At 33.6% G+C, this 24,249-nt stretch overlaps 1 protein-coding gene across 2 annotated transcripts in view; it reads left to right on the top strand.

The window, feature by feature from the left end:
* MYEF2 (myelin expression factor 2) overlaps positions 1–24,249 on the top strand; it is a 39,909-nt gene that overhangs the window by 7,074 nt on the left and 8,586 nt on the right. The window contains exons 2-16 of one of the 2 annotated variants that reach the window (XM_059181469.1): positions 45–253; positions 1,485–1,537; positions 2,752–2,759; positions 2,864–2,957; positions 7,153–7,344; positions 8,044–8,197; positions 8,745–8,794; positions 8,914–8,977; positions 13,286–13,387; positions 14,886–14,936; positions 15,232–15,300; positions 15,541–15,639; positions 15,940–16,002; positions 17,787–17,995; positions 18,075–18,126. In XM_059181469.1, coding sequence (XP_059037452.1) covers positions 45–253; positions 1,485–1,537; positions 2,752–2,759; positions 2,864–2,957; positions 7,153–7,344; positions 8,044–8,197; positions 8,745–8,794; positions 8,914–8,977; positions 13,286–13,387; positions 14,886–14,936; positions 15,232–15,300; positions 15,541–15,639; positions 15,940–16,002; positions 17,787–17,995; positions 18,075–18,126 — 1,469 coding nt within the window. The remainder of the gene's footprint in view (positions 1–44; positions 254–1,484; positions 1,538–2,751; positions 2,760–2,863; positions 2,958–7,152; positions 7,345–8,043; positions 8,198–8,744; positions 8,795–8,913; positions 8,978–13,285; positions 13,388–14,885; positions 14,937–15,231; positions 15,301–15,540; positions 15,640–15,939; positions 16,003–17,786; positions 17,996–18,074; positions 18,127–24,249) is intronic. The other variant, XM_059181470.1, reaches the window with a different exon arrangement.

Here is a 24,249-nt window from a genome sequence, read left to right as displayed (position 1 = left end):
AAACATGACTGAGGTTTTCTTCTTGTTTTGTTTTTAATTCATAGGGAGAATGATGAATCAGTCAAAGAAGATAAATCTGAATTAAAAGAAAAATCTTCAGGAAATAAGAAGGCTAATAGATTTCATCCTTATTCAAAAGACAAGAATTCAGGCACTGGAGAAAAGAAGGGTCCAAATCGAAACAGAGTTTTCATTAGCAACATTCCATATGATATGAAATGGCAAGCTATTAAAGATCTAATGAGAGAAAAAGGTAACCATCCCTGATAAACCCACTGTTGGATAATCTTCATATAGAAAGGGGAGGGAACTAAGCAAACGTTTTTTATTCCCCTGAGCCACACAGACTCAAAAAATTGAATTTTGTTTATTTCTTGACATGAATTCTTTTCCTCCTCTTTCACTTGACATGATTTCATTACAAAGTCTTATGGATAAATGAAGTTCTTTTTTTTTTTTTTCCCATTTTAGTGGTATAGTAGTGAGCCAGCATATGCATGCCACCAAGAATTTTGTTAAAGTGATTGCTTTGTCTAGTTGAAGTTTTTATAGATTTTTAAAGGACTATTGCATTAGTTAAGCAATACATTTAGCGTGTTAAAGTATGAATAATAAGGTCTGATTATTTTTTTCCAAAAGCTGTCTTGTTATTATCTTGGTGGAGTCTGGAATCTGGCTGTGGAGTTCATTTTGTTTGCATTGTCATGAATGCCATGATGCTGTCTCTGCAGTTCTATATTAAAATTGCGTTACTGCTGTTGCAGTTTTGTTTTTAGAAAAACCTGAAAACCTTCATTTTATATACATGGTTGGTTTTGGGGAAAAATAATTTTAATATTTGATCTTGTAAAAGTTAGCTTTGTTATCTCTTGAAAAATTGAGTTTCAACAGTCCTGCAAATTATGTACTTGGCTTTGAGGCTGATCTCTTCTAATAAATAAAAAAAAATTTGAATTGGTGTATCTGTTGTAAGGTGACAACTATTTGATTGGTTTTATTCATTGACTTTATTTAGAAAGTGTGTGGCTTGCTGTGAAGCATGACTTGTAAATTTAGTTTACTGATGGCAAATATGATTGAAGACATTCAGGTAGAAAGTCACCTTAAAACAGCTGTTGTGTGTAGGCGACCAAAGTTATTTGAAAAGTGTTAATGTTGATGTTTTTAATATGATAGGCTAAGGGACCATTTGTATGTATATGTGCATTTGTTCACCAACTATATCATGCTGGCCAAAATATGATCTGTAGTATGAATTAGGTTAATATGGTTGTTAGCTTTTTTTAGAGAACGTGGATGATGTACATTTCAGAAAATTAGTTAAATTTATATAGCCATTGATAGGAGGTATGTTGGTCTGGTTTTGATTGTTGGTGAATAATAGGTGCTTTTCTGTAGAGTTGTGCACAGGTGTGCAGTAAAGCAAGATATTGGTGTTTAAATGTATTGTTTCTTGGTATCTTCCTTTTGTATGTCTTATGTAGTTGGTGAGGTTACATACGTGGAGCTCTTTAAGGATGCGGAAGGAAAATCAAGGGTAAGTGCTGTGGGCAATAATCTGCTTGAGGTTTAAAAGTTCCTCAGCAGTTTACTTTTTTGTATAATATTTGTACCAGTTTTTGGAAACTTAAGTTTCATTTTGTTTTACTTTATTATGCAAGATTTGAGGCTTTATACCAGCAACTCTGACACTTATCCAGACCAAACTAGCTGCCTGGAAGGGCTGGGTTTCATAAAGGGCATTCACTTTTCTAATGCTCTAAGGTAATGCTTTTTCTTAGCCAACAGATTTTAATATAGGATTTTTTTTGTTGTGTTTTGATGTCTTCAAGGATATTTTAAAAGTTACTGAATTGATAATTTTCCCTAAGAGTTCTATGAGAAGCCCATAGCTTAAAGGTGTTAATTCAGAATGTATGTTTGAAACTTATATTGAAGAACTTAATTTGGTCGCCTGCAAGACTACGTTAATAGGCAGGGCTCTGACCAATTGGTATGAATGACTTTGATGATTAAATTGACATAGAAGGAATTGGTTGATAGTCGTACTATTTTGATTTTTAGCAACAAGAAAGCAATACACAGAAGAATACAATGGAAAGCTTTTAAAAGTGTTAAATTATATTGCAAAAACTAGTTGGTGCATGAGAAAAGCTTTGTCATCACATACAAATGGCACTTCAAACAGTATAATGACAAATAATTATTTTAAAATGATTCTATGAATTTGTTTCTTTAGCATAGGTGATTTTCTTTTACATACTTAAACTGGATGCTGTTAAATTGTATGCAGCCAGTTTTCTGTAATAGAGAACTTAGTTAAAAATGCAATTATTTCCTATTTTGATTTTAATTGAAAGGTATACATGAACTTTGTACATCATACATCTTTTGAAAATATTTTTAACAATATAAGAATAGGTATGTTGAAACCTTCAGTTATTTCCTTCAGTTACTTTTGATTAAATTTGTGCAATGACATTACTTAGTTTTAATTTAAAGAAGAGGCCTCTAAAAATAAATATTTGCTTTAAGATTGTTAAATGCTAGATTTTATCGTCTTAAATATAGATTTAAACATTGACAGGAAATTTGTGATACTTGCCTATTATGTTCTGGAAGTGTAAAAGACAAAATGTAATTATTGATTGCTTTTAATGGACTTAAATATTAGAGTCTGCCATTAACTTCATCTACTGATCTAAAACTTTTTTTTCTTTTGCATATATTAACCAATCTACCTGGATATAGGGTTGTGGGTAAGAATTTTTTTTTTAAAGTATCTTAAGTCAAATTTAAACTTCTGATTGGAAGGAAGTAAACTTAGTAAATAAACATTTCCTATAAATTTTTCCTCCTTAAGTGTGGTTGAATTCAAAGATGAAGAATTCGTAAAGAAAGCACTAGAAACTATGAACAAATATGATCTTAGTGGAAGACCCCTGAATATTAAAGAGGTAAGATTTCTTATATTTGGAATAATTTAATCTTTTGAATATAAGGACACGTTTTCTTTGATTTTTGTCTTTGGGGATGTATTTCTCTGACTACAACTTTTTTTTTTTTAGCATAGATGCTTATCAAGGCATTATATATTTGATGATAGTTTTGCCTGTACATGGTTTCCTATTTGTCTTTAAGCACTTTTATGTATTTGATTTGTTGTAAGTTATTATAAATAACTAAATGATAAAAAAAACTTTCAGATATTTCAAGATGGCGAACTTTAGGTGCTGACTTAATTTGGTATAGACATTTTCAATTTTTAGATTGTGTTGCTTAATTTGAGAAATGTAACAGATATTCTTACAGTTAATAATAAAAGGTTGCTTAATAATGCAAATACCTAATGGCTTTGAGTAAGATTAATACTCACTTTTAATTAAAATTACCCTGAAACTGTACCAGATTAAAATTTAAGAAAACTTATGAATCTATTAGTGAAATTAGTAACTGGAACTTGGAAACCTCTAAAGTGGAGGTATTCCCTTTGTACTAAAGGAACTGTAGTAGCATGAATCTCTTGAAAAAAGAATGATCAGAAGATACATAAAAAACTATTTACACTTAGGTTTAATTGACCTTGGTAATGATTAGCTTGAATAGAAGTCATTCTCATATCTTCCTTTAGTTCATATTGTTACTGAATAGTTTGGTCACAGACGATTTATTTTTACTAAACTCTGTATTATAAATAATTGAGAATGTACTTTAGGACCCTGAATAGTCTCCACCTGCAAGGTTGCAAGTCATTGGAGTAGAGCATTACTGTTGGTCACAGTTTAATTTGGTTTAGTATACCATATAAACTATTTAGTATTATCATATAGACTATGGTATAGTCCCAACTCTTATCACTTTCTAACTCTGTGACTAGGCATGTTACTTATACTCTAAACCTCAGTGATTATAATAGCACTACTGATAGTATTCACCTAATAGGGTTTTTATGAGGATTAAATGAGATAACATGGTAAAGAAGTCAGGCTTTTGTATCAGATAATCTGTGATTTAGGGCAAATTACTTACCTTTAATTACTTAACAAATTCCCCAACTTTAATTACTCTCTATTTCTTTGTTTCCTTATCACTAAAATGGGAATAATATTAGAAGCTATGTGATGATTTTACAAGGACTCAGTTCATATATGTAAAGCATTTGATAAATGTTAGCTACTATGATAGTGATGTTATTATATAAAACTCTTAGCATAGTAGTCAAAATATGAAATAACTACATAGTAAATGTTAGCTGTAATAATAATTGTTACTGCTGCCTGAGGTGAGAATGTTACTGGTTGTTGATTTCTTGATCCTAAGTATGAGGTGTTAATAGCTTAAGATGAAATGCTGTGCCACCAAAAAATACAGGTATCCCAAATCCCTTTATTGGAGTCAGCTTCAGAATTCTACTTCTGTTTGAGTCTGGGGGTTATTTCATTCTTTATTTCTTTATTTTTCTTTTTTTATTAAGATTTTATTTATTTGAGAGGAAGAGAGAATGAGAGAGAGAGAACGATAGAGAGAGAGCATGAGAAGGGGGAGGGTCAGAGGGAGAAGCAGACTCCCTGCCCAGCAGGGACTCCAGGGACTCCTGGGACTTCAGGGTCATGACCAGAGCTGAAGGCAGTCACCTAACCAACTGAGCCACCCAGGGGCCCTCTTTCTTTTTTAACATTTTGACTGGGAAGTGGAGAATTAGTAGGGAAACTACTATTGTAGTCTATGCCAGCCATTTATGTGGTGGTTTTTATGCTAAAGGCCAAGTCCATGTTGTTTGTGTTACCTTTTTAGCATGTCGTAGATCCTTAGTAATATTTCCGAGACCCTAGTATAGAGTTAATGTGATCCAAATTGATGTAGGATACTTGCGTTTTAAACTTTTTTAAGAGAGAAAAATAACCGAGTTTGGCCTAGCTAAGTGAAGAGGTATTCTTCATTCAGCTAGCTTTTTCAGATTAATATCATAAAGGTTTGTTTCCCAGGAATATCTAATTTATAGATGGGTGGCTGAGCTCAGGAAGGAAAAATAAATTGCCAGTATTCCTTCCCAGATATTGGAATTGTGTTTTTTTCATTATATTAAATGGGACTTAGTAGCAGTTATAAGCTTATAGGCCCTCTAATAGCAATAGCTGGTAGTGACCAGCAGGCTCTCATCCAAGGGGAAAGAGGCATAAAAACCATGTTATATAGTGGTTAATTTGTTTTAGATAAATTGTATTTTATTTTATTTTTTTTAAGATTTTACTTATTTGACACAGAGAGAGAGATTGCAAGTAGGCAGAGAGGCAGAGAGAGAGGGGAAAGCAGGCTCCCCACTGCGCAGAGAGCCCAATGCAGGGCTCGATCCCAGGACCCTGAGATCATGAACTGAGCCAAAGGCAGAGGCTTAACCCACTGAGCCACCCAGGCGCCCTGATAAATTGTATTTTATATATGTTTTATGTATTTTTATGTGTATGTATATATTTTTGTGTGTACACATTTATATACATATTAAATATAAAAAGACATATAGGAATATGCTTTATTATTCTTAAGATGTTAAGGACAATCAGCCTATCTTAATGGTTTATGAAGCACCTCTCCTACCCCTCCTCTTCTCCCCATAGGTAACCACTATCCTAAATTTTGCATTTGTACAAGTTTTTGAAGCTTTAGTTAGATGCGAAGCATTATTAACTTAAAAATTTTATAGCATTTTCCAAAACATTTATTTCTTTATGTTTGTATTTTTATTTCTTCATGGTGAAGAAATACTTTGGAAGCTGGTATACCTTTATACTTGCATTTACTTTTCCACCTTCTATTCTTCCAGCCTTCCTAGAGAATTTCTTAAGGTTATCCAATTTTCTTTTTTTTTTTTTTTTTTAAAGATTTTATTTATTTATTTGACAGACAGAGATCACAAGTAGGCAGAGAGGCAGGCAGAGAGAGAGGTAGAAGCAGGCTCTCTGCCGAGCAGAGAGCCCGATGTGGGGCTCGATCCCAGGACCCTGGGATCACGACCTGAGCCGAAGGCAGAGGCTTTAACCCACTGAGCCACCCAGGTGCCCCTCCAATTTTCTTTTTATTAGTATCCCCAAAATGAGACCAGCAGAGTAGCATTGATTGGTTACATTTATCATTATCATTTGGTATTGGAGATGATAGTGTACAGTGTGTTAACGTGGAGTTGTTTTTTGCATTCTACCTAGTGAGATACGAGTGAGAAGTACATTGAAACTCGCTTTTTTAGTTTTGTTTAAAGGTAGACTATCTCGGGGCGACAGGGTGGCTCAGTGGGTTAAAGCCTCTGCCTTTGGCTCAGGTCATGATCCCAGGGTCCTGGGATCGAGCCCTGCATCGGGCTCTCTGCCCAGCAAAGAGCCTGCTTCCTCCTCTCTCCCTGCCTGCTTCTCTGACTACTTGTGCTCTATCAAATAAATAAATAAAATCTTTAAAAAAAAAAGGGTAGACTTTTCTTTTATAAAGTTAATGAACTTATTAATAAAAAGCAATGTTTAGCATCATTCTTTACTTGGACACTTAGCCATTCTTTATCACTCCCCGGCCCCCTTCATCTCTGGTAAAATTGTCCGGTCATACACATTGTTGAGGAAAGAAGAAGGTTGGAAATTAGGTAATTATATTTTGTTTAGGAATGAAATTTATACATTATAATAGTTCCCCTTTACTCCAATATTCCTGGGTTTTATAACAGTCTGTTCCACTGTTGAAAAGCTTTCAATTAGTCTCATTTGGCATTGCCTTGGGCATCTATCTGGTGGTGAGAATTCACCATTACTGCATTTTGGAAAGAAAAGAGTCAACAGTAAGTATTTTGTTCCTCTTTGAGTTATGTATATTTGTGTTTTCTGTCATATATTTGTACACTAATATAAGGGCAAAATTAAACTAATTTCAAGTTCTTAAGTGACTTTAGTGATTGGAAAGAGGTATTTAATTGACACCCCTGGAGACTGAAATCTTTTGTCTGTCCACAGGTTTTTATGGGACTGAATTCCCTGGATAAGAAAAACTCACTCTTCAAGAGGGCCAATAATTTGAGCCAGTTGGGATAGCTACTGTAGAATTTGAAGTTGTTATTTTAATGATACAGATTTACTGATGTATCTAGTGGTATTTAACATTCAATGTGTGTTATAGGATCCTGATGGAGAAAATGCTCGTAGGGCATTGCAACGAACAGGAGGATCATTTCCAGGAGGACATGTACCCGATATGGGATCGGGGTTGATGAATTTACCACCTTCCATTCTCAATAATCCAAACATTCCTCCTGAGGTTATCAGTAATTTGCAGGCTGGTAGACTTGGTTCCACAATTTTTGTTGCTAATGTAAGTTTAAGTTTTAGTCTAAAATTTTGTCATTCCGGTGTTTAATTCTAATCATGAGATTTTTAAATTAGATGAATGGGTTGTAGGTTTATAGAACATTTTGCTTATTTTTAACTAAAGTAAGCGAAACAGTAATGGTAAACTCGAACCCAATTTAAGTCTATATATATAAGATTAGGGTATAAGTATGAGTAGGATTCTTTTAAAAGAGAACTGTGGAATTTATAAATACCTAAGCAGTTCTTGAAAATGTTTACTTGCATTACATTGTGATTTTGTTCATATTGGGAAATGGATTTCTTTCTTTAGCTTTGTTATTTGATATTTGTGAATGTGCACGTTGTAGTTGGTTTGTCATTTGTTCGAAGCTTTTGAAAGTCAGTGATATCAACAATACTTTCCAAAGACTGAATTTCTCAGTAAAAATAGATGTGCAAGTTTTAAATGTATAAAACAGAGTTGGGCAGTTGAGAGACCATTTTGGGAATAAAAAAAAATTAAGGATAAGGAACAATGTGGATGTAGCTTAACTGATTTTAAACAACTTAAGATGTTTTTATTTGAATATTCTTGATGTACTGTCTAATAAGAAGTATACTTCTTTGTAGTTTTGACAGTTTAGAAAAGATATGTTTGTATTATTTGTAAATGGGAAGAAGGGTTTATTAGGTATGTAACTTTATATAATTTTATGTTAAGCTTGACTTCAAAGTTGGTTGGAAGAAGCTAAAGGAGGTGTTCAGCATAGCTGGAACTGTAAAGCGGGCAGATATTAAAGAAGACAAAGATGGCAAGAGCAGAGGAATGGGCACAGTCACTTTTGAACAAGCAATTGAAGCAGTTCAAGCAATTTGTATCCTGATTTACACTTTAGCATTATTTAATAAGGTTGAAGAAGTTTGATACTATTTTGTGGGGTTGTGGAATTTAAGGTTGCTTGGCTTAGAAATGTGTATTAGACTTTAGTCTCCAGCACATAAAACCTTTACTATGTCCAAGTACTAAAGTCACTCTTAAAACTTGAATTAGCCATATTGTATAAGTCTGGTAATGAACTTTTTTCTGCTTTCTCTTCCTACCACAACTAATTGTATATATATCTGCTGTTGACAGTTAATGTAATCCATTATATATTAATGCAATTGCTTTAAATGAAGCCTTGTTAATTTTCTTTTTTCAGTGGTTGGATTAGATTGTATTTTATTTATAAAGTAAAACTGTAAAGGAAAGAATTCAAGATTTTTCTTTGAGTATATGGAAGGGACTAATACAGATAAGTACAATAGTAAAGATGATTAAAATTTTAGGGTTAGTCTGACTCTTAACTCTAAGATTATTAAAAATGTATGTTCAGGTATAACTTTATAGTCTTAACTGAGTTTCCTTGACTGAACCAACAGCTATGTTCAATGGGCAGTTTTTGTTTGATAGACCTATGCATGTGAAAATGGTGAGTTCCTATATATCACTTCAACCCTCCAATCTCTTCAAATCTTTATCTGCTTTCCTCTGCATTATAGATCCTTTCAGTTATGAATTAACCGTACAATAAACTTTTTTTGCAATTAGGATGACAAGTCTGTCCCTCATGAAGACTACCGTTCACATGATAGTAAAACACCACAGTTACCACGTAAGTAAAAGTTATTATTAGAAACAGTGCAGACTATTTTGTTTTTCAATTTTATTATATGCTAAACAAAACTCTTTATACAGACAAAATAAAATTACTCCTGTTGTTATCACAGGTCATATTGTTTTAGATGAGTTTTCTTTAAAGTAAAATTTTACAGATAAAATTGAGACTCCCCCTCTTTCCTGACCACCAGATACCATATCAAGAGGAAACAACTTAAGGAATATAGTGTTTATCATTTAGGCTTTAGTCATTTGGCTACGCATTTATACATCCATAAACACTCCATGAAATTGTTTTGCTGGATAAAAATTTGGGGTGAGTGATATCATATTGTATATATTATTCTGAAACTTGCTGTTTTAGGTTTAATATTGTTTTGAGATGCATTTATATTGATAGATGTCGTTCTAATTCCTTCATTTTAATTTGCCAATACCGCATTTTATATGTATTTTTTTTTTAGGTTATTTTCATTTTTGGCCATTAGAAACAGTATTAAGTTGGGGAGTATTTATTCTTTTTCTGTTAGAATAATCTGTTCTCGCACTGTTTTATGAGAAATTACTTGTAAATACTGTCTGGCCTTCCTCTTTTATTTGGGGGAAGACTTGAACTAATGATTGTTCATATTTCCTATTGCTTCTTGAGTCAGTATTGGTCATTTCAATTTTTCTAAGATTTTTATAATTTTTGTTCATTTTCACATTTATTGGCATAAAATAATCTCTTAAATTTCTGCTACATCTCTAGTTCTTCGCTCTGATAAATTCCAAAGGTTTGCAATTTCCCCTTTTTTCTTGGTCAGTTTTGCTTAGATTTTTCAGTTTTATTATAGTAAGTGCTTTCAAAGAAGTGAATTTCATTTTTGTATCTTAATTTCTGTTCTTTGCTTTAATATTTTCTTCTGTCTCTTTGGGTTTAGTCTCTTATTTTGTCCAAATTCCTTAAGTTGAATGTTTACTTCACTAATTTTACAGCCTCTCTCTTCTAATAAAAGTAGTTACAACTATTAAATTCAGCTGTTGTATGCAGGTTTTGGTATGGAGTATTTTTATTGTGATTTAGTTTTTATTAAATTACTATTATGATTTTTTCTTAAGCCATACTTTTTTGAGTTTCTAAATGTAAGGGGCTTTTTCTTATTAATTTTTAACTTAACAGTATGGCCAAAGAAGATATGATTGTGATTCTTAGAATTGATTTGGACTTTTCATATGGTAGCTTAATATATGGCACTTTTTAATATATATTCCAGGTGTGCTTGGTGAGTGCAGTGTTTTATATATGTCAATTAAACAAGTTTATTAATCATTTACATTTTCTTATGTCTCTACTAATAGTAATGTCTGTTTGTGCTGTCAGTTACTAAGTTTTATGTGGTAACATTTCCCACTAGAATGTTGGATTTGTCTTCTTTTTTCTTGTTTTACTTTAAATATTTTGAAACTAAATTAGTAACTACATCCAAGTTTAGAACTGATATAGTTTCCCAATAATCAAAATTCTATCATTTTGTTTTTTAATTTAATTTTTTTCAGTGTAAAATTTTATCATTTTAAACTGATTTTTATCTTTACTAGCTAAGTCTTATCTAATATTAATGTAGATACAAGAGCTTTGTTTTATTTATTCACATTTATTGATTTATTTGGATTAATGCCCATTATCTTATTTTGTATTCTGTTTTTCTGGTTTTTTTTTTTTTACAAATATTTTTCTCCCATCTTGCTTTCTCATCTAGTGATTATCCTGGATTTTTAATATAGCAATACAAAGTCTGAAGTTAATGTAATTATTTGTTTACTCAATAATAGAGTCCCTTTGAATGTTTTAGTTCTGATCACTCTTCTACTGAATTATGTGTTATTATTGCTCATTGTCTTAGTTGTATATATATATTTTTCAGTCCCACATATTAGACATTACTATTACTTACCTTTTTTTTTTAACCTTACCTTTTTCTGCTTTTACCCTGGCACTAATTTTTTTTTCCCCTGAAAGATATATTTTAAAAACTCTTTCAATGAGGATCTGTTGTTAGTAAATTCTCTTAATTTTGGATACTCCATAAATATCTTCAAAGATAGTTTTATTGGTTTGCAGTTTAAAGTTTATAGTTATTTTGTCTCAGCACTTTGAAAATATCCCAGTGTTTGGGCTTCCATTGTTGTTATTTTAAGCCAGCTATCAGTTGAAATGTCCTTTCTTTTTGGTTAATCTTTGTTCTTCATGTAGCTGATTTTAAGATATTTGTCTTTGGTGTATAGTTTTCTACAGTGTGGGTATGAATTACTTTTTATTGAGCTTTCACAATATGAGAATTCAAGGTTTTTTGGTAATTTCTGGAAAATTCTCAGCTCATGTGTCTTTGAATATCATCTTTTCTCTCTTTATAAGATAAGGGCAGTCTTTTCCTGCCTCAACCAAATTATCACTTAGTACTTTTCGTCTTCCGAGATCCTGCCTGGCTTTCTGCAGGGGACTTCTGGTTTATTCTCCACTATTAGTACTCTTCTATTTATTTATATTAAAAAATAATTCTCTGTTGTATTCAGTCTTCTTCTTTATCTGTTTTTTTGAGATTTACATTTTTATATATTCTTCTTTCTTGAGATATAATATGAATTCATAGACTTTATTTTTTTTTTAAGATCTTGTTTATTTATTTGACAGACAGATCACAAGGTGGCAGAGAGTCAGGCAGAGCAAGAGGGGGAAGCAGGCTCCCTGCTGAGCAGTAAGCCCGATGTGGGGCTTGATCCCAAGACCCTGAGACCATGACCTGAGCTGAAGGCAGAGGCTTTAACCAGCTGAGCCACCCATTCGCCCTGAATTCATAGACTTTAACAGAATCAGTTTGTTGTTCGAGTTAATCATTACTAATGTCCTTTTTCCCTTCTCTTCTTTTGCTCAAATTATTGTAACTTTGTCAGGTGGGAGCCTTCTCATTTCCTGTGCTGCTGATACTCTTACTTTTGGTAAAAGCATGATTTCCTAGATCTGGGAAGGTTTTGTTTTTTGGTGTTTTTTTTTTTTTTTTTTTTGTCCCAGAGACATGGAATTGGCCTAGTTTCAAGGAGTCCTGGTTCCTTTTAATAAAGAATGATATCAAATGAAAGTATGAGTTTTAGGCATAGACATGAGCATTACTGATAGTCAAATGTGCTATTGCTTTCAGTTAGACCATTTTTGGGAACTGAGTTGAAAAATATTTCTCTTACCAGATCACATTAATCTTTCCAGCTTAACACAATATGCTTCTGTATGTATTGAAAAATATGTATTGGAAAACTATATATGGTATATAATTTTCTCAGCCTCTACCATTTAATTGCTACATTGCTAGCAAGAACTTTGGGCTAAGTCATACTCAGATTTAGTAGAATAAAATAGTTGCCACTCAAATATTAAGTCTTTAAGGTCATCAAATTAACTTCTTAAAGTCTATTTTCAACAAATTTAGTTTAAGAGAGGTAGTAAAAAGAATATTGGATTTAGGGGCACCTGGGTGGCTCAGTGGGTAAAGCCGCTGCCTTCGGCTCAGGTCATGATCTCAGGGTCCTGGGATCGAGTTCCGCATCAGGCTCTCTGCTCAGCAGGGAGCCTGCTTCCTCCTCTCTCTCTCTCTCTCTGCCTGCCTCTCTGCCTACTTGTGATCTATCTCTGTCAAATAAATAAATAAAATCTTTAAAAAAAAAAGAATATTGGATTTAGAGACAAAACTTAAATTCTCGTCCTAGCTCAATTACATAGCTAAAATGGCATTATACAAGTAACTTAAGGTTTCAAACATTTCCTCCTCTATGGAAAATAGATGTGAAAACACATAAGGTTGCCATATAAATGTTAATAAATATGTCATGGTCAAACCAAGTAATGTAATGTTTGTTTTATTCAGTATTATGTTATCATTGTTGTTGACTTTAGTTTGATTTAATGCATCTTAAACGTAATTCTTGTATTTTAAGTGGTTCTATAAAATTGAGCAACTTCTCATTTTCAGATATATATACCATTTTTAAGGTATATAATGTTATTCAAAATCCTCTTGGTATTTCATTAGTCCTTTTTAATATTCCTTGAACCTAGGATAAAAGATGGGGCTGCTTCATAAAACACTTCTCATTAATAAATGGTATTATAGTGACACTTCAGTGTGCTGCATTCTAATAAAAAGAAGAACCAGTGCTCTTATTTGCAAAGTTTTGGAAGTATTACTACAGGCATCTAGCTTTAAAACATTTACTTAGTGCCAGTTAGTTAATTATATATGGGTGAGTACTATTCTTATTTATGTTTTAGGTGGTCTTGGAGGCATTGGAATGGGACTTGGTCCAGGTGGACAGCCTATTAGTGCCAGCCAGTTGAACATAGGTGGTGTAATGGGAAATTTAGGTCCAAGTGGTGAGTATTCTCACATTTTTATTTCTTTTTAAATGGTACATTTGCTGGATTACAAAGCCTACATTTACTAGTTTGTAGTAATGTTCAAAGGACTCTGTTTTATAGTTGAGCTAAATTTAGGATGTCATTCAGTCTGATAAAAGAATGAAACCTTGAGAGCAGAGAACATGAAAAAGGCTGAGCAGAGGTCAGTCAGGTTCCACTGGGGCCAGTTGTGTTGTAGCTAGCCTTTTAGCACTTTGGATTTTAAAATGTCTGTAAGGCAGAAGGAGAATGTTTAAATGTAGTGCTTTGTGTATGTATCATGGTTATACAATGTTTGTATATGACTGAAATGCTTCCCTCTTATAAGCAGGTTAAATTGAAAGATATAGCTGGGACGGTAGCTCTTCAAATAGCTGTTTGGCTCTTCACCTGGACTAATTTAGAGTTTGTCTTTGAAGATTAGTTTTTATACTTTGTGGTTTCAGAATTCTTTTACTCTCAAAATCTGTTGAGGATCCCAAAGTGCTTTTGTTTATGTATTACGTTTTGTTTTGTTTATGTAGTTATGTAGTTATGTTTGTCGGTATTTACTGATTAGAAATTAAAACTTAGAAATTTAAAACTACTTATATATTTAAGATAACAGTAATAAACTTGTGTTAACATAAATATAATTTTAAAGAAGCTAAGTTGTCTTTTCCAATACAAAAACATAGAAGAGTGGCATTGTTTTACCTTTTTGTACATCTCTTTAATGTTTGGCTTAATGCAAGACATCCATGTTCTTGTGTCTCCTTCTGCATTTAGTTTGTTACAGTATCAAACATCATGTAGTTTCTGGGAAATTGGATTTTATATTCATGAGAGAATGAGAGTCAAACAGTCAAATATTATCTTAATGTGATGTTTGAATGAAATAATTTTGACTTATTAGACCCAGATCATACTTTGATAACTGTGTCTTAATTGATGGACTAATAAATGCTATCAGATTCCTGTTTTTGCTGAGATGCTATAGTTAAACTTTTAAATTATTAGGGTAGCTACAGAAATCATTCTGACCCAAAGAGATAGAAACTTGTTCCTTACTCTTAGGCCCTCTGCCCTCCTAAATACATGCTTTTTTATTCTTAGTTTTTTATTGCTCCCTTAGCTGCCATGTAAAGAGTCCTTACTTTCTAAAGTGATCTCTAAATCTGTTGTGGTGATATTTTTATTTGTGTGTGTTGAAAAAAAAGGGAGAGCGATTACCTGGTCCTAGATATTCTCTGCTTGAATATGAGTGTGACCAGTGAATTTTGTTTTCTCATTCAATAAATATTCGTAGAGGCCTTTTTGGAGACTCATGATAGATAGCTGATGTGGCATAGCACACATGCCACCTGCGTTCCACTGCTTCTCTAGCATTCCGTCATGACTAGACCAGTGGTATCTTTTGCTGTATTGCGTTATGTCATTCTTTAGTCATAAAAATAAGATTGACTGAACGTACATACTGTGTATTTTATTTGAGGTATGGGAATGGATGGTCCAGGTTTTGGAGGAATGAATAGAATTGGAGGAGGTATGTATAAGCATTTGTTTTTTGTATGTACCCATCACCATTTTTAGTAAATTAGAAGCTGTGTTGAGAATTCCAAGGAAAAAAAGTCATGGTTTATTGTTGGCTCACACCTAAAGACTGCTAGCAGAGATTGAGCCTGGTACATACTTAAGGGATATGGAAATGGATGTGTTAAGAAGCCCCTTGGACAAGGTAGGGTGGATGAAGAGCTTACTGATGAAACCAACATTTACAAAATGTACCTTTCAGCTCTCTAACTGACAGTCGGATCTCAAAATTAATCTTTATTCCATAGGACTTGGGTTTGGTGGTCTGGAAGCAATGAATAGCATGGGAGGATTTGGAGGAGTTGGCCGAATGGGAGGTAGGTAAATGTAGGAATGGGTACTGTAGAGGTCTTCGGAGGGCATATGGGCATAGGGAATAGGACAGGCATGACGGGACTGGGATATTATATGGCATGTGAGGTAGGTTGGTAAATCACAGACTTTTTTGTTTTTATGACTTTTGCTGTCTTTTCAGTTTAGTTTCAAAATTTTTCTAAATAGATTACCGTGTACTGATGCATTTGAAAAAGGGTTAATTTGTTGCATAATCGTTTCAGAGCTATACCGTGGTGCGATGACTAGTAGCATGGAGAGAGATTTTGGACGTGGTGATATTGGAATAAATCGAGGCTTTGGAGATTCCTTTGGTAGACTTGGTAGGGTTGGCTGCATATTTCTCCTTTTCGTTTTGTAGGTCATATTTTTCAAAGTCTGTTTCCCCTTTTTTGTGAACAGTTGGAAATTTATAATGTTTCACGTAATTTATTACTTGATGAAAAACACATTAGGTATTTTAATGTACTTGCTTGCTATTTCAATATGTTATGTATTTGAATCCTATTTCTAGAAGACATATAGTTTTTTGGTTACTGTACATCTGAAAGCATAGTACTTTGGGAATTTTAAAATATGATTATTCAAATTAATTAGTATATTATCTTTCCATCCTTGTTTAGGCAGTGCAATGATTGCAGGAAGAATAGGAGCTTCTAACATGGGTCCAGTAGGATCTGGAATAAGTAGGTTTAAATTTTACTAGAATTTATTCAGTAATATTTGAGTGCTTGCAAAAGATTTTGCAAGAATAGTTATTGTAGTATTACTATACTACAAAATCTTGTTCTTATGTGTTACTATGTCTTGTCATAATTTAGAGAAATTTTAATATTTACTGAGCTTTTCTGTTTGATCACTGTTTGAAATTTGTAAACTAACTTTGAATTTTACTTTGACATTTCTAAACTAACACCAGAGTATGTGTTAATTGTCAGCTAATCCAAGAAGCTCTATTCCAACTAAGGAATCTGGGGATTTCTGTGATCACATGTCAGGAGCAACTTTTGCTTTAGCACCAACTTTGTTTCCTTGCCTATTGTCTACAGTTGCTGGTTGGTGACTAGCTTATTTCATCTGTGAACATTTTGTGTCTTTTGGTAGATGCAGGTGAATCCCCCTAGTTATAACACCTCTAGAGACTTCCTGAGGTTAAAGGCTAAGGTTGAAAGAGATGCTTATTTCCTCTCCTCTTAAACTTTTCCTGTGATAGAATCAAGAGTAGTTGCAACACTGGGCAATGCCCCATGTCTTCCATCTGTTTCCACTACTACATTTGAGGCCTTATATTAAGTCTTAAGACATTGCTCAGTTTTTGATCTCTGTTGCTTACTGAGCCATGTCTTTGTGAGCTCTCCATACTTAACTGAATTCCTTTAATTGATTGAAATTTCACAAATAGGAAATATAGCCTACTTGAACTTTTGTAAAATCCTGTTAGCTAAAGATATTTACTTCCATTGTACCTTGCTTCTCATTCCCTTTCATCATTTTTTTTAGCCTTGGTCATCTTCCCATTAATCGTAATAACTTCCTTTTTTACCTCAATGTTCATACTTCTGTTTCCCGAGCTTTATATTTGTTATTCATAGAAAGTCAATTTGAAGGTGATGTTAATTTTTAGAATTTCTGTGTATGAGGATATTAAATACAAGAGAAAAAGATGAATTTTGAGGATGAATAGGATTGGAATTAATTAAAGGGGACTCAGTGCATAAGAATGAATTAGGTATGCACTGTGAGTTAAATTCTCAAGCTCTGGCCAAAGGCATATGATTCCATTTTTTGTTATCTCCTTAAGATCTATATAATATTGAGATTAAAAGTTAGGTTTTTCTGTGGTTATTGCATATTGAATTGATATGAAAGAGAAATTGCATGTAAAACAGAAGATACTGAGGTGAAAAGAATATTATATGGGAGAGTATGATGAGATCAACAGTTAATGCGTTGGAGTTGTAATAGCAGGGCGAGGTAGATGGGGGGAAAAGGGGGTCGGGAATTTGAATTCACTTCATATATCTTTGTTCTTGCATTTATTAAACATGATATTATTAAAGAAAAATGATAAAAACTCATATTCCATTAATGGATCAAATATTGGGCAGAGAATTTATATAACTTATATGATGTATTTTATGATCAGAATATAATTTTATAGAAGTATATAGGTATGATGTATTTGTGTAGTGGCTAGATTGAGATTCAGTTAGCCATTAACAGTCAACTAACTGAATGTACATCAAATTATATTGTTTCTTGGAAGATTTTTCTGTTGTGTATAAGAAAATGATTCTATGTTTATATATGATCTAATTATATAAATGAATTAATTTTTCTCTTTCTTTCTTTCTTTCTCAAAAATGATTCTCTCCCTCCTCTTTTCCCTCTTCTTTCTCCTTTTTCTTCTGTTTTTAAAACAAAAACACCCAAATTCCCAAATCCCCCCCCTTCCCTTCTTGAAATCTAGGTGGTGGCATGGGTGGCATGAACAGTGTGACTGGAGGAATGGGGATGGGACTGGACCGGATGAGCTCCAGCTTTGATAGAATGGGACCAGGTATAGGAGCCATACTGGAAAGGAGCATCGATATGGATCGAGGATTTCTATCTGGTCCAATGGGAAGCGGAATAAGAGAAAGAATAGGCTCCAAAGGCAACCAGATATTTGTCAGAAATGTAAGCAACTAAATGTAAAGGATACTTAAAATTTTTTTTTTCTTTGTATATCTGTTACTAATACCTTTTTTCATTCTAGCTGCCTTTTGACTTGACTTGGCAGAAACTAAAAGAGAAATTCAGTCAGTGTGGTAAGTATGCTAATGACTGCAGACATGTTAATATTGATTATGGAGGGAAAACTGATTTTAAACTTTTAAACATTGTATTTAGACCTTACCTGTCCCGATGTTTGTTCCTGGATAGTACGACAGGTCTACTTCTACTTCAAATAAATTACTCTGTTGTCCTCTGACATAGAGCAGGGCAAATTACTACTAAATAACAAGATTTAGAGTAGAGCCTGTTTTTGTCTTCTGTGGATAAAGAAAGGGCTTGTTTTATTACCTGATTTTTAAAAGGTTAGTATATCATCATTGCTTGCATTTAAAAACCTTTTTTTTTTCTCTGTGGGAAATATTAATGAAGGGTGTATTTATTTCCTTGTTTGTAGTGTAGTGCAGTACATTGTCAACATGACCCTAAAATGCTGACATCCAAATGATGTGGAGTTAATAGATGACACCTGTTCTGCATACTCTATTACCTATAGGACACAGGAAACTTAGTTGATAGCTAAGGAATTCCTTAGACAGGTACATTCTGGTGGCCCTTCTAGTTTTTTCATAAACTATTCTTGGCTGTGATGATGCTGTCTATACAACCTTACTGTGTTCATTAGTCCTGTAGGTCTTCTTACTTTAGAAGAGGGCTTTTTTTTTTTTTTTAAGCTTTTGTTTATTTATTTTACAGAGAGATACGCAGTGAGAGAGAGAACACAAGCAGGAGTGGGAGAGGCAGAAGCAGGCTTCCTGTTGAGCAGGAAGTCCGATGAGGGGCTCGATCCCAGAAACCTGGGATCCTGACCTGAGCCAAAGGCAGACACTTAATGACTAAGGCACCTAAGCGTCCCAAGGCCTTTTTTTTTTTAGATGATGAGAGAATTAGTGTGAGTGGAACAACATAAGCAGATTTTCTGCCAGTACTTTCCTGCTATTGCATTGTATCCCAGAGACTATAATCATAATGGTAAGTTATAAAGGTGGCATATAGTGATGAAAAGGGACATTCAGTTTTTGAGAGTTGATGGAAAGTTAGGTGTATTTGGAATATATCTTTAATTTTTTGAGATCTTGAGGGGAATAACTTTAGTTGTGATCAAAGTGATCACGTGGCTGTCATCTGCTCTGTTCTCAGAATACTTTATATATACCCGACTCTGTGATAATAATGTGCTCACATGTTTTCTTCCCTCCTAGATGGAGGCTCTTGATGGAAGAACTGTCATTTTTAGTCTAACATTTTTCACCCCCTTGGTATATGTTGTAAGAGTTTGTTGAGGGTTTATGAGTGAGTTAAACACTCTGAGCAAATCTTATTCATTTATTCAGTTTTTAATCATTGAATAAATCTACAAATACTGTATTTTTGACAGTTGATTATCATTAGAATTAGAAATGTGAACAAAGAAAGACATTATCCCTCTTGCCCTCAAAGGACATACAGTGTAAATCTGTTTAGGATGTTCGTGGGACTCCATTTGTGGATTTTTTTTTTTTGTATTTCATTTATATTTTATTCAAAGAAGAGAAACTTGATTTTTTTTTAATTGTAAAAAAGTTGTTGAAAATGAGTTAACTACTAAATAGGTATCACTAAGAGAAAGTAGAATTGTAACAGTTTTGCAGAGTTGGAAATATTTGTAGAAGTAAGAAGTCTACCAGAACGAGTAAGTGGCATTTGGCAATGAATCACATAGACTGCAGAGGAATGAATATATTAGGGCCTTGTGAAATATGTCAAATGAGGAGCAGTGGCAGCAGGTATGGATGATCTCTGTGATAGTTTCAGTAGGAAAAAAAATCTCCAAATGAGATATATGTCATTTTTCAATCCCAGAACCCTGGCATCATGCCCTGAGCCAAAGGCAGATGCTTACGACTAAGCCACCCAGGCGCCCCGTTTTTCTCAATTCTATTGTAAGAGCTTCTGACTTTTAGATTTATATTAAGGTAATACCATATTTAAATAATTCCTTGGGGCACCTGGGTGGCTCAGTGGGTTGAGCCTCTGCCTTCGGCTTGGGTCATGATCCCAGGGTCCTGGGATCAAGTCCGCATTGGGCTTTCTGCTCGGCAGGGAGCCTGCTTCCTCCTCTCTCTCTTTCTCTTTCTCTCTGCCTACTTATGATCTCTCTCTGTCAAACAAATAAATAAAATCTTTAAAAAAAAATAATTCCTTGCCTTCTTCCTGTTTTTAATCTTGAACTACATTGGTGGGAAAGAAAATAAGTTATGTTAATAGGGAATTTAGTGTTCAGCTATTGACAGCTATGGAAAGTATCTGGCTTGTATGAACTGAACCATCTTTATTTTTCTGCCACGTTCTTTTATTTATTTATTTTCAAGTCTTGGAAAGGTTTTTCTTTGTTAGTATGGGGAGTTTGTTTTTAACCTGCTGCAGTCAGTAATGATCTCTTTAACAGCAAAAGGCAGGTTTTGTTGTTTTTTTATTTCTCCCTTGAGCCCAAAGTGAGTAAGTGTATATGCTTGGTTGCTTCTTAGTAAGAGTCTTGTGGTAGTCCAAGCAGCTTCCCTAGGCAATATCTGCCCATAGGTGACTCACCAGCAAGCAGTTTGCTTATTAAATGTCTATACAGATCTTCCACGACTTAACAATGGAGCTATGCTTAACCTACTGAGCATCATAGCCTCACCTAGCCTACCTTAAACATGCTCAGAACACTTAATATTAGCCTACAGTTGGGCAAAATCCTCTAACACAAAGCTTATTTTATAATGTGTTGAGTATCTCACGTAATTGATTATATACTTAAAGTGAAAGTGAAAAACAGAGTGGTTAGGTGGGTACACAATGGTTATAAATGTATGCATTGTTTATCCTTGTGATCGCCTGGCTTACTGAGGGCTGCTGTTCAATGTCTTCTGCCCTGTATCATATATCACATATCATCAGCTTGGAAAAAGATCAAAATTCAAAGTACAGTTTCTATTGTGTATCGCTGTTGTACCATCATGATGTCAAAACATTGTAAGTTGAACCATTATAATTTGGGACCATCTATATAGTGGTTAAATGTCCTTGATAGGGCAAATACAAAGGCCCTAGAAAATGCACTTTAGGTTATACTACCTTCAGTACATTTCCTCAGCCTTTATAATTTAGGGGAAAATGTGTTCAGATATCCCAATATGTAACAATATGAGAAATAAGTGACTTTAATAAAAAGAGATCCTATCTATCCTATCCTATGTGATTCTTCAATGACATGCATTTTTTAGAAGGCTGAGTATAAATAAATTAACTGACTCATTCAGAATTGGACCCCACATTAGTTTAAGTTGTGCTAATGGAGTCAAATAGATAGTCTTTCAAACTTGCTCCCATATTTGTCCACTTTAGCTGTACTTTGACCTTCTAGCTCAGTATGATGATGTACCATAATATTTTAGAACTGCAGTGCAAGGAAAGCACATTTAATTATTCTCCTATAAACCATGTAAACAAATATAGCTTTGTTTCACACATTGCCATTATGGAGTTTTCTAGATCAGTATGCTTGTTAACCGGCTAGAAAGTAGAGACTTGTGGTAGATTTTATTTACTAAAGCACATGCTGCTTCAAGCATGACTAGTGGATTTTAACTCTGGAATAATTTAATAGTAAAAATAATGCATGGAGAACATTCATTGATAGCATTAAATCTTTGTTTTTTGTCCTTTATATCATAATTATGGCTTTTTGTAGAACCTGATTTTGCTTTTTTTCTCGTTTCTATGTTACACTTCACTTTGGTAGTAGATTTTATTGAACCACTTGTTTCTGCTTTTAATTTGGTGTATTTTTAGATATGCTTTTAAATCAGCATTTCTCAGATCATACCACAGGATAATATTAATAGGCTGGATTGAATAAAGTGAAAAGTTTTCTTTTCAGGATAAGTCATTTTTATAACTAGTACATGAAACAGCAACATGTTTGATTATTCTGTGGTACTGATTTCTCATTGCATACTATTTTGTCCTATACTGTTGTTAAAATAGCAATTCTATTTTTGCTTTTTGTGGAATCATACAAGATCAGTAGATATTTAAGTCATTTAAGAAAATCCTCAAGAGCATGTAAAAATAGCCAGGGAAGTCAGATTTTAACTTTTTGAAACAAAAATTTTTTTCTCCTCGATTATTGCTTTAGAAAAGTAAGTTATCTCAATCAGTGTTTTTATGGGATTAGGAAGAAACTTAGAAAACACACAGCTCTTTCTGGTTCTATGCCTAGTGGGGATTTTTGGACAGCCTAACCATGAAACACAAGTATCTATAGGACATTTTCTATAGCGTAAGTGTCCCAACTGTAAGCATGTTGAAGCATCTTGGCTGATAGACCTTGTCAAATTGAAATGCTGTGAGGTCATTGTGAGTTTAGGAATTTAGGGGTCTGAGTATTGATTCCTAAATTGAGAGATACAGTTTAAGAGAAGAAAAAAAGAGAGAGAAGCTTATCTTGAAAGATTGAGACAGATTTTGCACGAGGTAATTACGTATTTTCCTCTGAAGTTCTGAAGGTTTCTTGCTTGAGTGACTCTTAGTATTATTGCTAATAAATCTATGATGGGATGCTTACATTAAGAAAAGCCCTAAATTTTTATAAAAGGTAAAAGTAGAATAAGGAGGAACCTCTAACCTTAAAAGCCCTTAAAAATTCTCCGCAATCTCCTTTGGAATCACTGTATAATGCTGCCATTGACCAAGGTATGCTTCTTTAAATAAACTTCTTTTTTTCAGGTCCCAGCATTCAAGATATTAAGAGGATTCTGGAAATTGCTCTGCATCTATCTTTAAAGCTTTTTAAAGTTTCATTTTATGTTATTAGAAAATGTGATTTCTGTGTTTTTTGTTTTATTTTTTTTTAAACAGTTGTAGGTTGTAGATCCAAACAATATATAATTTTTTGGGGGGTGGGAATTAGTCTGTTTTATAACTTTTAGAAACAGTTCAAGGCTGCCCAGCCTGGGTTACAAGATCATGGTTTTGGTTTGCTATGACATTTATTAACTTGGACCATTTAATTAGTATTGAGTGGGTGAGCAGTTGACCAGCAGTTGCTTTAAAAAAATATAGTAACGGTGGGATGGGAAATGGATGAAAAAATAAAAGTAGAAAAGTGGTCCAGGATGTTGTACATAAGAAAGCATTCAGATCAAGATTTAAACAAAACAAATTTTTCTACTCATGCATTGAGATTAAAGTTGATCTTATCACCTGGAAAAGGGCTTAAGCAATTTTTTTGATAAGCCTTTTGCTTTCATTGTCCCCCTCTTCCTTTATAGTCCCTTTATAGAACTAAATATAGTTGGCTTTCTATGTTGGTTGCTAGGCTAAAATTAGCCCATGGTAATTTGGCAACTATATAATAATCAAGGAAAAGAAATATTATGGTAAGTAGGCACACAACTTACCTGTTGTGGATCAGGTGATAATATATCCCAGTTTGCCTGGGGCTAGTCTCCCTTTGCATCTGTTATTTAGTGTATAATTACTAATAACTCAATTTAACTCTCTAAAGTGTTCTAGTTTGGATGGTCGATTTTTATGGACTTTCACAGTTTGATGAATGATACTGTTTTACTCAAATATCAGTCTCTAGAGTCAGCAATGATACTAACTACATATGGAACAGTTGTCTGGTTTTCTTCCTCCTCTTCGAAGCTTCTCTGAGTTCTTTTTGTTCTGACCATCACTGTTTTTACTTTTATTGATTTAAATCTGATACCTCTTCCATGCCTATTTCCCTAGCCCATTTGGTACCACTCTTAACACTGGAGTTCAAATTGTGATGTTGAATAAATAGATGATTTTGCACTGTGGTTGATAAGCAGAATTATGGGGGCCATTTGTGGCCTAGTAAAAATTAAAATTCTGGGCAGTTGCTACTATTTGCAGTTATAAAGGAATGAAAAGGAGGATAAAAGAGAAAGAGATTAAGGAGATTGGGCAGAAAGTGACAGTTTTTTTCTAAAACTAATTTTGTTTAAATTTATAAGTTTGTTATTGGGCATGGTGACTTGGTGGCATTTTTGTGCTAGTTTGCCATATTGCTATAAAATTCACTTCAGAAACTAATAATCTTTCTTTTAAGTCTTTATTCATTTGAGAGAGTGTGTATTTGCACGCATGCGTGCACAAGCTGGGGG

The sequence above is a fragment of the Mustela lutreola genome, chromosome 7 (genome assembly GCF_030435805.1).
Source record: "Mustela lutreola isolate mMusLut2 chromosome 7, mMusLut2.pri, whole genome shotgun sequence".
NCBI classification, from domain to species: domain Eukaryota; kingdom Metazoa; phylum Chordata; class Mammalia; order Carnivora; family Mustelidae; genus Mustela; species Mustela lutreola.
The sequence above is the reverse complement of the archived record's forward strand: the minus strand, read 5'-3'. Positions and strand labels throughout refer to the sequence as shown.